The sequence below is a fragment of the Sturnira hondurensis genome, unplaced genomic scaffold, assembly GCF_014824575.4.
Source record: "Sturnira hondurensis isolate 20B ecotype Veracruz unplaced genomic scaffold, ASM1482457v3 Scaffold0004136, whole genome shotgun sequence".
Taxonomy (NCBI): domain Eukaryota; kingdom Metazoa; phylum Chordata; class Mammalia; order Chiroptera; family Phyllostomidae; genus Sturnira; species Sturnira hondurensis.
In genome coordinates, this window is record NW_028076767.1 from 48571030 (window position 1) to 48586784 (window position 15755).

The 15755-nt window shown below is 39.1% G+C and overlaps 1 protein-coding gene and 1 non-coding gene across 2 annotated transcripts in view; both read right to left on the minus strand.

The window, feature by feature from the left end:
- Positions 1-756: 756 nt before the first annotated feature.
- CSRNP3 (cysteine and serine rich nuclear protein 3) overlaps positions 757-15755 on the minus strand; it is a 90301-nt gene continuing 75302 nt past the window's right edge. The window contains exons 4-5 of the mRNA XM_037044559.1: positions 12326-12622; positions 757-10982 (exon numbers count right to left, since the gene is read on the minus strand). Coding sequence (XP_036900454.1) covers positions 9924-10982; positions 12326-12622 — 1356 coding nt within the window. The 3' untranslated portion in view covers positions 757-9923. The remainder of the gene's footprint in view (positions 10983-12325; positions 12623-15755) is intronic.
- On the minus strand, positions 15353-15484 carry LOC118986047 (small nucleolar RNA SNORA51). The gene has a single exon (XR_005066282.1). It is a non-coding gene; the product is annotated as a small nucleolar RNA SNORA51 (small nucleolar RNA).

Sequence of the window (15755 nt, forward strand, 5' to 3'; positions counted from 1 at the left end):
TAGGAAGTATCCATTTTCTTCTCTCTTCATTGTACTGCCAATAAAAATAAGCTTGGTTACCTTAAGTCAGCATTACTAAACAGGTGGACATATGTAGGTCCCTGTGTGTACACACATATTCTAGACATCAAATCACACAGATCCTCCTTGAAGCAAAACAAAACACAAATACTACTGGCCAGGTGAATTACAGGGTGTGACTTAAAGAGGCTGGATGTCTTTGTAAAAATATCCTCCTCAATTTCAGTTGCATAAGGGGTTCCCGGGCCTCATATTTCCTTCTACATCATCACTTGATAAAGGAGCGGAATAGTCGGAGAAGGAAAATGTTAACAAGCATCTCCACTTCGGGATCAAACATCATGACGTTAACGGAACTTTGAGATGGTGACACGAGTCCTTTCACAGGAGGTGGCGTCACAGGTTTTTTTAAGAATGTCTGTTACACGGAGGGAGGGGGGTATTCTTGCCTGTGTTGTGACAGCTCAGAGTGTCAGAGCAAAGGGTTTACACAGAAGGAAACAAAAATGCAACAGTAGATACAACTTAGAAACCAGTTTTACTCTGCTGCGAACAAATGGACAAGATATTGTACAATATAGAATAAAAAGTACAGCACAGTACAAGTGCCACTAATAAAAGAAACTTAAGGATAAGACTTAAAAATGCTTATTTGTAATATATGTATATATATATACACACTGCAATAAAAAGCCACAATAAATACACAAATTTCCATGTCATTCATAATAAATACTGAAAAATATAAATACAGAAGATTACAGCTAATATGAATAAATTATTATAACATAAGGTCCAGGTTAAGTTCTGTCGAATATTATTGTAGCTTATTTCATATACCCTTTGGCATCTTTGATGTTATAACTTATACACAAGAGAAATCAGTCTACAAACTGTGTGACATTTAACATGGCATCTTAGCGTACAGTGAATGAGTGATTCTCACCACAGTGAGTGATTCTGTGTATGAATTAAAGTCTGACTTTCTCCTCTTCTGACCTTTCTACGTGATTAGATTACTACTGAAATTGAGTAAACACAATAGCAGAAATCAACTAAAAGATGAAACCGATCACAATGTCAGAAATGTTACAGTGAGTGGATCTGAGTTTTTAAATTACTTTTTTGTCCGCAGTAGAAACAAAGAAGAACAAAGCAAAACAAAATAATCTCAAAAGACTTCCCTTGTGTAAAGCCCATTCCCAATGTCCGAATGGTTCAGTACAGACTAGAAGATAACAACCAGGTGCTCTGGATCACCCGATCCACCGTTACATTCAGCTCACTAGATTTCACCAGAATTTGCAAATGCATTAAATTTCTATGGCAGCTGGAAAGTGGAGACACAGTGATGTGTAAGATTGTGATCAAGATAAAGATACTGCAAAAGGTTACATTTGTCTATGCAACTGATTATACACATACATCTTAAATGGGGAAAATGCATTTTTGACCAATGTCAAGTGACCTTTTCCTATCAAATTGATATACCCTGTGACATTGAGGGAAACACATTGAAATAACAAAGTGCCATTTTCTGCATTAACAGGCATAACCAGTACATATGTATTAATAGTTCTATCTTAAGAGGCTATTATTACACCAGAAATGCAATAAACTAAAATAAAAGCATATCAACTTTACTAAGACACAATAAAGGCTGAGGTTCTTAGGAACAGTGTCATCATCTACAGGCTTTTAATTTTTTAAAACTATTTCTGTACTGCAAATGTCTAGCGTTTATTTTACATCAAACACTTCTGAAACATGTTTCACAAACTACACCTTAGACTTACTTCCATAGAGGTGCCTAAAGTCAATTAAAACATGGGCCAAATGATTCAACATTCTTTACAGACGATTCTATAGCTTTTTATTTTAAAGCACGAGAGGTTATTTCCCTTTGTGTCGTTTATGGTGGTCAATCACGCTGTTGCGGCTGTCATTTGGCAAGAGCATCCAAATTGGGGAGACAAGCAGCTGTACCTAGATTTTAAAAATCCCATGGAGAAAGGAAACATTTCAGGGGTGTTCCTCATCTTCAGGTTAGTTCTGACTCTGAGTTGGAAGCAACTAATCAAACAAACAAAAAAAAAAATCCAAGCATTTTTTTGAAAGCTGCAGGCAGTGATTGGGTCAAGTGATGCAATCAGAAAAAAACAGCTGCCCTCCCGGATGCCTTCGTTCGTTTTCGGGCCTTCTCAGGGTTATCAATTTTAAATTCCTTTGCCAATCCCTGATAAGGCAAGCAGCTATTGTTTAAATAGCAGGGAGACAAAGGCTGGGATCAAATGGTGGGCAAGTAATTGTCTGGAGTAATTTTATTCCACATCAGACTCCCCACAGCTAGTCCTGATTCCCCCAGAAGAAGGGGAAAACTTGCGTTTCTCATTTGTCATTTTAGGGTAAAGAAAAATGAATGAGAAGGTATTTATTTAGAAGCACGGAGTTAAAAATGCTTTTTAAAAACATTTTAACTTCTCAGAAAGTCACTTTTCCTGAAATTGCCTACTGACACCACAGATAACACAAAACAAAAACAAAATAGGAAATCCAACTAAAGTCATTATTTGTTAAGAGGAAGTCATGTTACTAGGCATTGTCTCAATACCCATATCTTTATTTTTAAAAATATAATTTCTAAGGATACTAACCGAATCATTAAATATAGTCATTATCAAAGGTAGGGGAGACCCAACTTTACGTCTCTCAGTACAATGGCCCAAATCACCACAACTGTTGCCAGGTGCCTAGCTCACCACAACTGGCCAAGATATTTTCTTATTGTGAGAAAAACCTAAGAGATCTGGATTGTGTTGCCAAGGAAACCGCCTTCCCTAGAGATGTGAAGAATAGATGGGTAGCTATTCTGTTGGGCTTGACTGAGCGACAGTCTTCCCTGGAGGGAGATGGATGAGCCAGACGACCTCTGGAGATCTCCACTGGTCTCACAACTATAAACTTTGGAGAATACAGAAGAATCTCAAGTTTTCCGTTGTTCATGCAGTTGGCCGTTGTGAGTATCTTTGAAAAGATTAAACTATTCTGAGATACCCGTTTGGCATGGCTAGTGCCTAATGAATCAAGATTCAGACAGCAACTTTTGACAGTGAACCCTATTTGATTATGGTATTAAGGAAATGACTTTGCTAACTACCAAAATTTAAAGTTTATGAAGTTCAGATATCATTTTGGTATTATTAAACCACCTAAGGATCAACAAATAAGTTTAAAAAAACCTCAAACCAAAACAAACATAAAACCTCAGACAAATTAGGTATTTAAATTTCTCCTGTTTAGAACTCAGATTTGAATTTTATTTCACATCTTCTTTCTCTTTCCTATTTAAGTAAAATTTCAAAATGATACATAGATCTTTGAATTTGTTTTAAACATGGCTGGCTTTATTTATGGCTAAGGAGGTAAGATTAGTTGCCAGCATAAAAATGAGCAAAACAAAATTAGATAATTTTGCTATGTAGTTAGAAATTTCAAACTCTCATTTCTTAGGAGACTTGTGAAATCATTTCCTTTAAGTCAGGAAGCCAGACCTCCGAGAAGGCGTCTCACTGTGGCACTAGGGCTTGGTGAAGGTGTCTGTCACAGAAATCCCTAGATAATTTTTAAAGAGATATTTTCCAATTCAACTTTCTTCCAGATACTCATTAACAAATAACTTTTAAGATACTCCTGATCCAGATTAAAATATATCAGGAGAAAGCCAAAATAAAAAAGAGGGGTATACCTAACAAGCCATTTCAAAATTACAAGGGAAATCAATTAGGTCACATAACTAACTTAGACAAAGGCCAAGACTAATCTCTACCATAAATTTGCCTTCTCCTAAATTCTTCTAATCAATATACATTATCTTAAAAATATCTGAGTGACCTCGCACATCACTAAGATGAAAGTTATTGAACTGACTGGACTATCACCATGGTAACAAGTAATGCAAAGGGAGGAATGGCCTCATTAGCATATTGAATACAAATGTGGTCCAAAATAAATTCTATCATATTTTTGAAACTTTAGTTCTGCCAGAAATTTTTATGAGATGCAATAAAATGACACGCTAGAATTGGATTTCCTTGAATTTTAAATGTAAGATATCAAATAAAAAATTACCCTGTATAGTGATGTATTTATCACAAGCAAAAGTAGTCAATGTGACTTAAATCTTTGAAATTACCCCATTTTCCGTGAATGTAAGAAGCATCTGTATTTACTAAATTCCAGGCTACAGTTAATTAGATCACACAAGTTGCATGTAGCACATGGACTGGTTTAGGCTTCAAATCTGGCCGTACATACCTTCCTGCTTCCATCATTCTTCCTGAGTCACCACTGTCAGGATAAAAAACCCAGGCCTTGGTATTTGCTCTCCAGACTGGGACAGAGTTAGACTAACTCCAGAACTGCCCACCAGGTAAAATCCAGCTCACATCAAACTTTTCAGTTTGAAATTTTGATAAGAAAGAAAACAAAACAAAGCACCAGCATTGGTTAGGAAGGGGCATCTCATGGTCTGGGTTGAAAGACAGGAAAAAAGTTAAAGTCAAACTTAGAAGTGACTGTTTTTTTTTTTGTTTTTTTTGAAGAGTCACATTGAATACACAGATTGGCAAGTAAAATATTAAAGAGTTCCTTGATTTCCATATTTGTTACTTCTGACAACAGTCGATGGACTACTATAATATAAATTGGGGTTAAATCTTAAAAATAGTCTCTTTCAGCTTGTTACAGCTGTTTTTATTTTTTTAAGCATCAAATAATTTTTTAGATAATGAGGTGTGACTGGTGCAAGTGGGCAGCCAGCCAATTGTGAGCACCTGCAGGGCTGTGAGGGTGTCGTAACTGCCTCTTCTGGGATTGGAGCTGCCATTTGTGAATCTACTATTTCCTCCTATAATAAAATTTTAGTTTTTCAGCTCTGCTGAAACTTAATGGTTCCAAGGAAGACATCGTCACTTTTTAAGCTTATATCCCATCCTTGCCGCACCCTGATGCTTCCATAATTCTAGTGAGGTCTCAAATGGCAGATACTAGGTTAAATTGAGTCAATTAAATTATTGAATGCCACAGCAAACACCTGACAACCTGTGCTATTTGTGCAAAGCTGGAGCATTACGCTTAGGCATTTAAGTTACTCCAGTCCAAGTGAGCACATCTCAGAAAGAATAATGTAACCAGTAGTCACAAATTTGTGTTAGAATTAAGAGTGATGAAGACTTTAAACTTTTGGCATTGGTTGTGGGAAGGATCTAAACAGCTCCAGTTTCAATGACAGTAAAATCTTGCCTTTGAAAACATGCCAGTGCTTTCCTTTTAAGGTTGGTATTTTATATACCGACGATAATAATGACACTCTGAGCTTTTTGGGCGAGAATAAGGAGCAGATGCCATTTGAAAGAGAAAGATTAAGTCATATTTGAAGAAATGGAAGGCTTTGTGCCACCTTTTAAATAGGCAGTCTCCTGTTGACTTCTGAGGATGTCAATTTTCCACCTGCTAATTTGATGGTTTGTAACCCCGGCTAAGTGAGAGGGCAGAATGACCTCTTCTGTTTCCTACAGGCTGCAAGGCGATACCTTTGAAACTTGGAACTAGGGTTTGGCTACTTTGATAGGCTGTTTATAAATGGAAGAGTGATTGTGTTCCCCATTGTTGTTTCAAAGGTTTCCTGAAATGTTTCCTGGGTTATGCATGAGTCAACCAGCCTTTGAAATTGTCTGGTAGGAGATTGCTGGTAGGAGATTGCTATAAATTTAGCATCACTTATACAGGTCTCACACTGAAGACGCAATTAGCTGAAATATGTCTTTTTTGTTAGATTCAGTTATTCTAGCTGGGTCCAGATTTAATTCATAAATTTCAGATAGGTGCAGAGGAAACAAGGAAGATACAGGAAGTCACATTAATTTAGAAAAAAAAGAAGTATCCTTTTGGCTGCAGTTTGCATATAGTTAGACAAGAATTGATGTCACGCTTTCTAATGTCACTTTCTAAAATCACAAATTAAAAGGATTATAATGAGGCTTGATTATTCCATGACACTCTTCATCATCATAACCCCTTAGAAATTCGAGTCACCCCTCATTTTTACCAGCTAGGACAGACAGTTCCTCTAACACAGTAGGTGTCTAATAAATATTTGTTGGAAGAAAGAATTGTTACTTAATAAATTCTAGATATTACAACCAAAGGGTTATAAACGTGTACAACAATATCAGAAGTTTAATCAAAGAACCAGAAATATATTTAAAAAATTGTATTTTCTGTTTAATGATAAACAAACCAAAATTTTGTTCAGAAGTCATCTGAATGTAAAATTTTAAAGAACAGAATCATTTATAATCTCTTTGCTTCTCAATTAATTTGTAATGCATTGTTGTTTATTGCTGAGTTATATATAATTGTCAAGATTTTATCATTCTAATAAATATTAATTCCACATTCTATATGTGGCTGGCAGAATAGGAAAAATATAGGTTCACCACAAAGAAAGAAAAGTCCTTTTAAAATATTATTCAATTAACCAAAAACATGAGACAAACAGATTTTACTTATGTCTTAATAATCAACGTTCAGGAGGTTGGGGGGGGGGGGTGGCTAGACCTTAGGTAAATTTCTTTCATTGACTTCTTTTTCCCAAAGGAAACCTAGAATGACAAAGGAAATGCACATTGTTCCAGCCTCCTGACTTGCAAATCAATTTGGCCCGGATTCTAACTGGGAATTAAGCTCCAATAAAAGGTAGAGGGCTGGTGCTAAAACAACAGGGACCTAAGCAGGAAGCTTTGCCATTGACAGTGAATAACTGAAGAGCTGTGTGTTGAAAAAGACCATAATTTGGTTAGATACACTACAGTGGGCAATGTAAGAGCCTCAGGGCCGGTCATTGTGTCTTGGTATAAAGATCTTAAGTGTCCCGACTGGCTGCATCTAGCTTGATCCTCATTTTAAAACACTTAGAAAAACTGTAGTGCTTTCCTGGCATGTGGGAAGTATTTTTTGAATAGAAGGGCTATTAACAGGGAAAAAAGTCAGATGGAACACTGTGCTTTCTCAGCTTTTCTGGGAACAGAAATAACAATGAAATGATGGCACCCTTAGTGTTATTTGCAACTTTGACCCAATATTTTCAAACTATGGCTTTAAAAATTATACTCTTTTCTAAACCACATTTTTGGGCCAGAAAACCCAACCAGATTCTAAGGTAGGAAAAATTCAGTACTTATTATTGGCCATTGAGAAACAATCTGTCATTCTCCAGTGAGTGTTATACATCTATTTGTATGTGTGTGTGTTTATGTGCATGTATGGTATATGGATGTGTTTTAACAGGTGACCTCTGTATGTAGTTTGTAGTAAATGTTTAGGGGTTAGGTTGAGTATATGAAACTTTGGAATGGAAGCTGTCTTGGTGGGAAGGTTAATGCTTCTGTGTAGCAGTGACTTTTATCCCCAGTTGGACAGACAGGTACATAAGCTCTGGTTTTTTTGTCTGTCTGCCTGTTCACCTGTTTCTGGGTTAAGCATTTAGGAAATGAAGCTACAAAACAGAGACCAGCCAAACATAAACAAGTAGGCGTCAGCCTTCTTTGGAAAATGAAGCTGAACTGAACTAAATATCTATCCTTTCAGAAACTGGACTGACATTCTACCTGTCAACTCTGCCCCACCCAGGGCCACCTCTTCCCCACTCTGCCATGCTCTGTGTTCCAAGAAGCCACGCACTTCACTTGTAAATACTTCAATTGTTTGTAACAGTCCAGCAAATGTGGAACACGTGATTCTTTCCTGTGCTTGAATGAAGAACAATAGCCTTTTATTATCTTCTCTTTGGACCTGTGCTCTTTAGATTGTGTCAGTAGGGGGAAAATTTTGGGAGATCAAGCACTAAAACCTGTAACTTTGTAGACAATACCAGATATACTACTGAGATTTGAGCAGAACCCCAATCTGATGAGCCCAAAGGGCTAATTCCTCATCTTTTAAAAGACACATCCCTGCCCTCATTATTGCTACCTCTGTAAGGATGAACCCACAGAACCTTTAATGCTAACAGTCATGGTTATAAATTTGGCCCAGTGATGGAGCAGAGAAGGGGCAGCAACACACTGCGCAGTGGGGGAGCCACCACAGAAACACATTTTCGCCAAGTCAAGTTTTAGTAGAAACTTTTCCAATGGAGGACTTTCTTTAGATCGATCATTTCTAAGTTCAGGTGAAGAAAATAGTATTTTTCTAAGGAACTGACGTCTAGAATATATTTATATCCATATTGCTAAACATCCAAGTCTAAAAAACATAAAAAATAAGTAGCAATGCAGTCACTGAGTAGCAAGGCATGTCCACATTTCAAAGAGGCATAAAATGTGAAAGGACATAACAACAGGTCAAAAATAGAAAATAAGATTTAGCATAGTCATATTGTATTGAAAGAGGAAGATAAAACACACTATTTCGTTGCCTAAATTAATTTACAGGAACACGGGAACTTAGAAGTCCTCCGACAAACCAAGTGCAGATAACCTAAAGGTGGGGAATGCATGTTTTGTTTCTATCTGTCCCCTTTAACGAGAGAACGTGAGGTAATTAGAAAGTATTCAATGCATTCTGGACTGTTCTGCTAAATGTCCCAGGCAAGATCACTCACAATGCTTCAGAAAAGTAAGGCCTAGTTGAGTATTTGGGTAGAGGCCCCCCCTTCAATCAGCTGGTCACTAAATGGAAATTTCATACACTCTGTAGAGACAGATTGATCCCGCTGTGGAAAAGGCTGGTTGCTGAGACTGTGTCTCTTCCATGTTCCTCAGCCTCCTCTGCTCTTACCGAGTTAGGTCTTCAGAGTGGCGAAGGAAAACAGGTCATTTTTCCTTCATTAAGTATCACTGGACGATTCCTCTGCATTAATTATATGAACCTTATAATAGTTACAGATTTAAAATTTTTTTTAAAAAAATTTTCATCTCAAAGAGTTCTCAGTCCCCACCCCTCACAAGTTACCATGAAGGGGCACTAAAGTGCATTTTGGTGTAGGGGAGTAGAGTGTAAAGGTGCCGTCCAAGCTAAGAACCGAGATGATGCTGTTTAAAAAAGAAAGGCAATTCCTTCTACCTCCATCTCTGGAGTCAACTGAAGGAGGGCAATGAACTAGACCCTCGTCAAAGGATTGTCCTAACTCTTAACTTTAGAGAAAACTGTGTAAGGACCTGCACATATAGATTCATTTATTTGTCCGAAATAGCAAAAATAGGCCTATTTCACCCTTAAGAAAGTATTTGCAAATCTGATCAGTTATGATCATAAAAACGTAAATGGATTCCAGATGCAATCCATGGGGACATGCTTGGTGGTCCTAACTATGCATCTTCAGCTTAAAAGAACATGCTGCTGTTCATTTTCATCAAAGCATGACTTCTAACTACCATAAATAAAATACACAGGGAACGATGAAATCTTTTTCTTACAATAATTACTTTTACATTTAAAAAGTCACCATCATCTTCAGATAATATTGAAAAGTAGGACTCTAAATCTTATTATTTCCCAGTCTTAGTTAACAATTTTGCACAGGCCCGATAATCCAACACTTGGAGCTCTGATCTACACAACTTGGCAGGTTTCACACAGTTTGACAGGTAGGCAATTGTGAGATATGCTTTTTTTAAATTAGCATTTTTCTATCAAAACGGTCTGAAATCTTTTTAAATCCGCATATAGACTGTATTTGTGCAATGCCACAGACACGCAGCTAGAAAGGAGAAAACAAAACACAGTCTGGAAGATTCAGTCCAAGTTTGCTTGGTCCTCAGTTTACACAACTATGAGCCCAGGAAATCCAATCAAATGCAGTGTTTTAAATAGAAGAGCTGGTCCTGGAATAACATACGACCCTAGACAGGGACGGTCTCAACCACAGGGGGTTTGATGCATTCTTCGTGCAGTCTGCTCTTTTCCGCAAGGCTCAAAGAATTCTCAGCAGAATGCTCTGAAATGTGACTGTCACCATGCAATGTAGACACAAACCCTTCCTGGGAGGGGCCTTTCAAGTATGAGTGAAATTCCATTTGAGGATGATTGGACCTGTGTTCGGGATATAAGCTACTGCAGGGCACGCCACTGTCATTTTCTGAAGAGGAGCAGCAAACGATGACAGAGGGGTTGGCAGCTGGGTAATGGGAGGCGCCGTAGGCCTCTTCCGCTTGTCGGGCATAGTCAACGAACTGCTCTGGGGTCATGGTGTAAGGCACCAGCGAGAGGGTACCATTTTTGACAGTCTCTCTTTCAGCATAGTTCTCAGAGATCTGGTTGGGCGTTCCAGGAATGTGGCTGTCTATTTGGTAATACAGAGTTGAAGAGTTGGCATAAAAAGAAGCGTTTTTCGCGTGGCTTTCGTGAACAGCAGTGCCATCAGAATAACAAAGGACGGAAGGGAGAGGAACAACTTCAGCATGTGTACCCAAGCCGTCCACGAAACTGTCCCCTTTCTCATCCTCCTCTTCCTCCTCCTCTTCCTCTTCCTCCTCTTCCTCTTCCTCCTCCTCATCTGACTCACTAGGTGCCAAGCTCTGCGTGCTAGAATCGGTGACTCCACTGCAGAAACTACTCCCATCCTCCTCCTCTTCTTCCTCCTCCTCTCCTTGGCAATCTAACTCCTCAGCAGACTGCAGGTGCAGCACCGCAGCCTGGGGGTCAGTCTCAATCTCAAAATTGTCTGCGATGGAATATTCCACGGAGTGAGCGACGGGGCCCATGGAACTACCGTGAGCACTTATCTCACCGTGGCAGCCATTCAGCGTGGGGATTTGCTGCTCTCGGTTTTTCTCCAGTTCGAGTTTCATTATTGTGTGCAAAAAGTGGGTCCGGACACGGATAGGATTAAATTCAATTCTACCTGCTGTGTTACTACATCCTTCTTTAGTGCAGCCACATGGGAAAGACATGCGATCCACCTTGGAAGGAAGGACACAGATTAGCCCCAGGGAACTCTTAGAAACCCAATAAAAATCCAGTACCTTTCAGCAACCTTTGAATCTGGGATTACTTAATTTCACTTGGCCCATTACAAGTGACAATTAAACTGCAAATAAAAATGAAAAGGGAAAGGGAAGGCTTAAAACACGAGTCAACCTAGTTTTGAAACCTATATTCAAAATAAAAGTGAGTTACAGTGATATACTAAAAATACGGTGTGTATTTTTTAGTGTGCTGACCCTCCTGTGCTTTCTTCGCTTCTTGCTCCGTCCTCCCTTTCTGTCCATCTCTTCATCTCATTACCTTTGCTCCCCTTTTCCAATGCCTCTGTCCTTCCTCCAAGCTCTGTTTCCTTCTGATACATGTCAACTCACACACCCAAGTTTAAGCAAACGTACTGCTTCATCTCCAGCTGCTATTTTTAATCTGAATTATATGGCATTCCCATACTAGCCATCTCCTTTTTTCTTTACTGTAAAATGAACATCTTTGTCCAAGGTGTCCAGATTGACACCACTTGGTATCACGTAGCCTGGTAATTCACTCTCCTTGCTTTATCTTCTCATTCTTTCGGATCCTTGCACACAGTGTGTGATGTGCAGGACAGGGCTGTGATGGGCATGTGCACTCGTGACTTTATCTGGTGGACTCACATGTTTAGGTCCTGGCTCCCTCCTTCCCCTCCCCACTCCATTAGACCACAAGCTTCTGGAGTAAAGGGGATGCTCCTTTAATCAACATCTTAAAATTAATTTAGTAACTGGAGTCTCTAAATAGAGTAGTGAGATCCAGCTAGCATTGCTGGGCTGAACGTTTGACTCAAGTGATATGTAGAACTCTGGGCAATCCAAGGGTACTCATTCCTCCAACCTATATGCAGACCAGAGCACAGGTAATCAGAAAGGACTTGTCCTGTTGGCTACCTTATCCAAACACGGGCAATTTCCTGTGCTACAGAGGAGAAGGCAGACTCTCACACAATCACCCGGGTCCCAATAAAAAGCAGTACCAGATGTCAAGACCAGATTCCATAGCTGTTTTCTTACTCTGGAATCCTTTTTCTGTCAATCTACCTCGAACAGCTGTTCAGCTAATGAGAACTAGCCTCTTCTGCCTGCCCAAGGGGTTCTCCTTATTAAAAAGGCCAAATTTCTGCCTAAAATAATGACACCTAGTTTTTAAACTAGTCTTTAATAATGTCTTGCCCCACCCAAAGCTTTCTTCCACACGTCAGACATTTTGTTGCATGGAAAACAACGGCATCTTTAGAGGATGGTGTATTAACTCTCGTCTCTGGATTCCCTGGAAGGTGAATCCTTACCTGACACTTGATGCCCGCCAGGCTGCAGGTGCATGTTTCTGGATCACAGAACACGCGGCAGTCACAGCCACAGTCCTCCCTCGAGAGGCGGATGGCTCGCAGCTCGTGCTTTTCTTCAACGTCAATCTTTTTCACTCCAGACGCCCGCAGCAGTGCTCTCCGTTTTTTTGTCGGCAGGGGTTGTAGGAAGAAGTACTCATCCACCTCTGTGTTGTCTAAGTCAATATCATCATCAGAAATGTCATCCACTGTGAGAGTGCCCGCTTCTTCAGATTCCACTGTGCCATTCTTGGTCATCTAGACATACAAAGCAGCAAATCAAGGACTTCGCATGTGCAGGGTCCAACATCTTTACTTTTATCGTTGGTAAGAATAAAACTGTTGCACGACATCATGTCCCCATAATCAATAAGTGTTTGTGGGTCACATCATTTTCATTTATTTTTCTCTTTAGAGAAGTCACAGTGAGGAAAATGAAGGCATCAAAATGATAGCCTTTAAAATACACTGTTAACAGGAGGCTGTTAATTGGCTCTCTTAACCTCCTAATGTTAAAGCTAGAGTCGCTGAGGTTTTAGCCAGTGCAATGTGAAAAGGACCAAAGGTTACAGATGCCCATCAGTGAAAGCTATTTTTAGACTTGGTTCGTGATGGGCAGCTCTGATGTTGGAATAAATATGTCCTTGTTCAGACCTGATAGCATCTTAGTGGGAGCCCATGTCACCTAAATCAGCAAACGCGCTGTCCTTGAAATAACCACCCTGCCTTTCGGTATCCAGCAAAACCACATAGGAGGGAATGAAGTTGTGCTGCGTTGTGCTATTGGGATGACAAACAGAGCTGCCCGACAGAACATTCCAAGAATGCGGGCTTGATAATGAAGCAATCAGTCGGGTCCATGTGCTCTCAGGAAGACAAGGAGCAGAGGGCAGTGCTGGGAGGATCTCGCCAGTGGGCCAAGGAAACGATCACCTCGGCCCTCAAAGGAGTTCACACGGCCCTGTGCCCGAAGCAGTACCTTCCTCATTATAGCTCATGTGGACAACTATGTACCCATAACCATTCTGCTTCTATTTATATTTCTTCTCTAAATTAATTTCATCCATCAGTAAACCCTGAATCAGTATTTTACTTCATACTGTTTTACCACCACATACTGTTTCTTTTGTAAAGGAGCATTTAGAAAGAGACTTTTTTTTTTTTTCTGAATAAGAGCAAGAAATGTATTTTGAGGAGTCGCACAGGATCAAATGCCAAAACTCTGTAAGGGATTATTCAGAAAGAAGTGCTAAATACTGAAGCTTTTTGATTCCTTAATTTTTCAACTTATTCTTAAATGTCATTAATTGTAATTAGTACCATGCTTTTTAATCTTAACAATGGCTCAGTCATTGCACAGTTAAAATACTTTGGTGATATCAGATATTCTCTCCACTTCTTAGAAAGGTTGAGATAATAATTTAGATAAGAATATTAATTATTGATCTGAAATCTCAAACTGCATTACTCTGAATGTACTGAAAAACAAATACAAAACTGACCTTCGCCCTCAAGTACAGGAACAACACAGTAGCAAGTGTATATTAAAATATATTACAAAAGGTCCCCGCGATGCATTTTCAAAAGCTGCTAAATTGTATTTTTTTAATATCTCAGAGCTTAAATCTGTGTTCTTATAAAGGTAGGTATTCCCCTTTATTAGGTTTTGTTTCTCAGTGTGATCTGCAAATTACTTCCTTCCTTGGCATTTCTTTATAAAGGTATTGGTTAAACCGTTTTTCATGTTTTTGAATGTCCGCTATTAGGATGTTGCTCTGATTGGTTGCTGTTACCGCCAAGAAGTGTTAATTCTTACTTCTTATTTCTTAACACTTATTTGTAAACAGAAGCATCTTTCCATCTGTGAAGATCTGATTTGCTAAGGAATTCAGGTGTGTAACTGCCAGTTCTCTGACAGGAAAAGCTGCATTAACGAACAGGAAGTTACCTTTCCCATCTGGTCACCTCTGGAACTGACATTTATTTCCATGAGTTCTTGGCTTGCCGAGGTGACTTGCATCAAGGTTGGGACTCCACAGCACACTCAGAGTACCTCCACCTCGGTTAGCATGACCCGTTTCGACGTGTCCTTCTTACTTAATCTCCGTGTTTTATAATATTTATGCCCTCTTGTGTAACTGCTAACATCACGAAAAACTCCATTTTATATCAAAGGGGTTTGATTTGTTTTTAAAAAGTCAACAACAAAAAACCCACAAGGTTTTAGGAAACATTTAAGAATATAAAAAAAATTATAGGGTATCATGAGTAACTGGAACCTAAGAATTTTTTTAAAAATTGCACTCAAATAAACTACAGATGCTTCTTATTCCAAATACAAGTGCCCTTTGAAATAAAATCCACATCTCTAATTCTCACATACTTAAATTACAACACAGCCCGCCCGAGAACTAGCGCAGAGAAGCTGGGAGTCCCCTGAGGTTGCCTCATCTCCTTTTGCTGACTCCCTCACTCCATACCCCATTTTCACAAGAATATTTGTTTTTTACATTTTCTTCTTTCCCTTTCAACTTTATTGAAAAATAATTGACATATAACATTGTGTAAGTGTAAGGTGTACAACGTGTTGATTTGATACACATATATTACATAAGCACTATAGCAAAACATCCCATAGTTACCATGCTGTGTGTGTGTGTGTGTAGTGAGAAGAGCAAAGACTTTTCTTAGCAACTTCAAAGCACATAATACTGTAACCACCCTGCTGTAAGGTAGATGTCCAGAACGAACTTCAGCCCCTGGTCACCACCACTTTACCCTCTATTTCTGCAAGTTCTGCTTTTTTAGATGCCTCATATAAGTGAAATCATACAGTATTCGTCTTTTTCTGTCTGGCATATTTCACTTAGCATAATGCCCTCAAGGTCCATCCATATTGCAAATGGCAAGACAGACCTCCTTAGGGCTGAATAATATTCCATTATATATCACACAATTTTTTCTTTTTTTTTTCTCTTTTTTTTTCCTCCATGTCCCCCCATTCACAATACAGACCAGGCAAAGGGCCTGGGCTGAGGTGTATATGGGGTGGGTTTACTCTGCCTCCTCTTCCTCTTCCTGTAGTGTAAGAACACAGCCTGTGGTAAGCACCGGGAGGCCCACAATTTTTCTTTTGACATGAGTGTTGCCTTTCAATGTCTTTACCCTATCTCAAAACAGAGTCGTTGAATTTTTATACCTTAGTGCATTAGATGCAGCCTCCTTATTTTATGCATTAACAAAGATCAGATTAAGTGTGACCGCTCCAAAACATGCTTAGATTCTCTCACCCCTATTTGAATGCACTTTCCCCTGTATCTCACAGATAGATTCCAAGTTTCTGACAGTACCTAATGTAGTGCTGAGGGACTCTAACTTGAAATCCAATGCA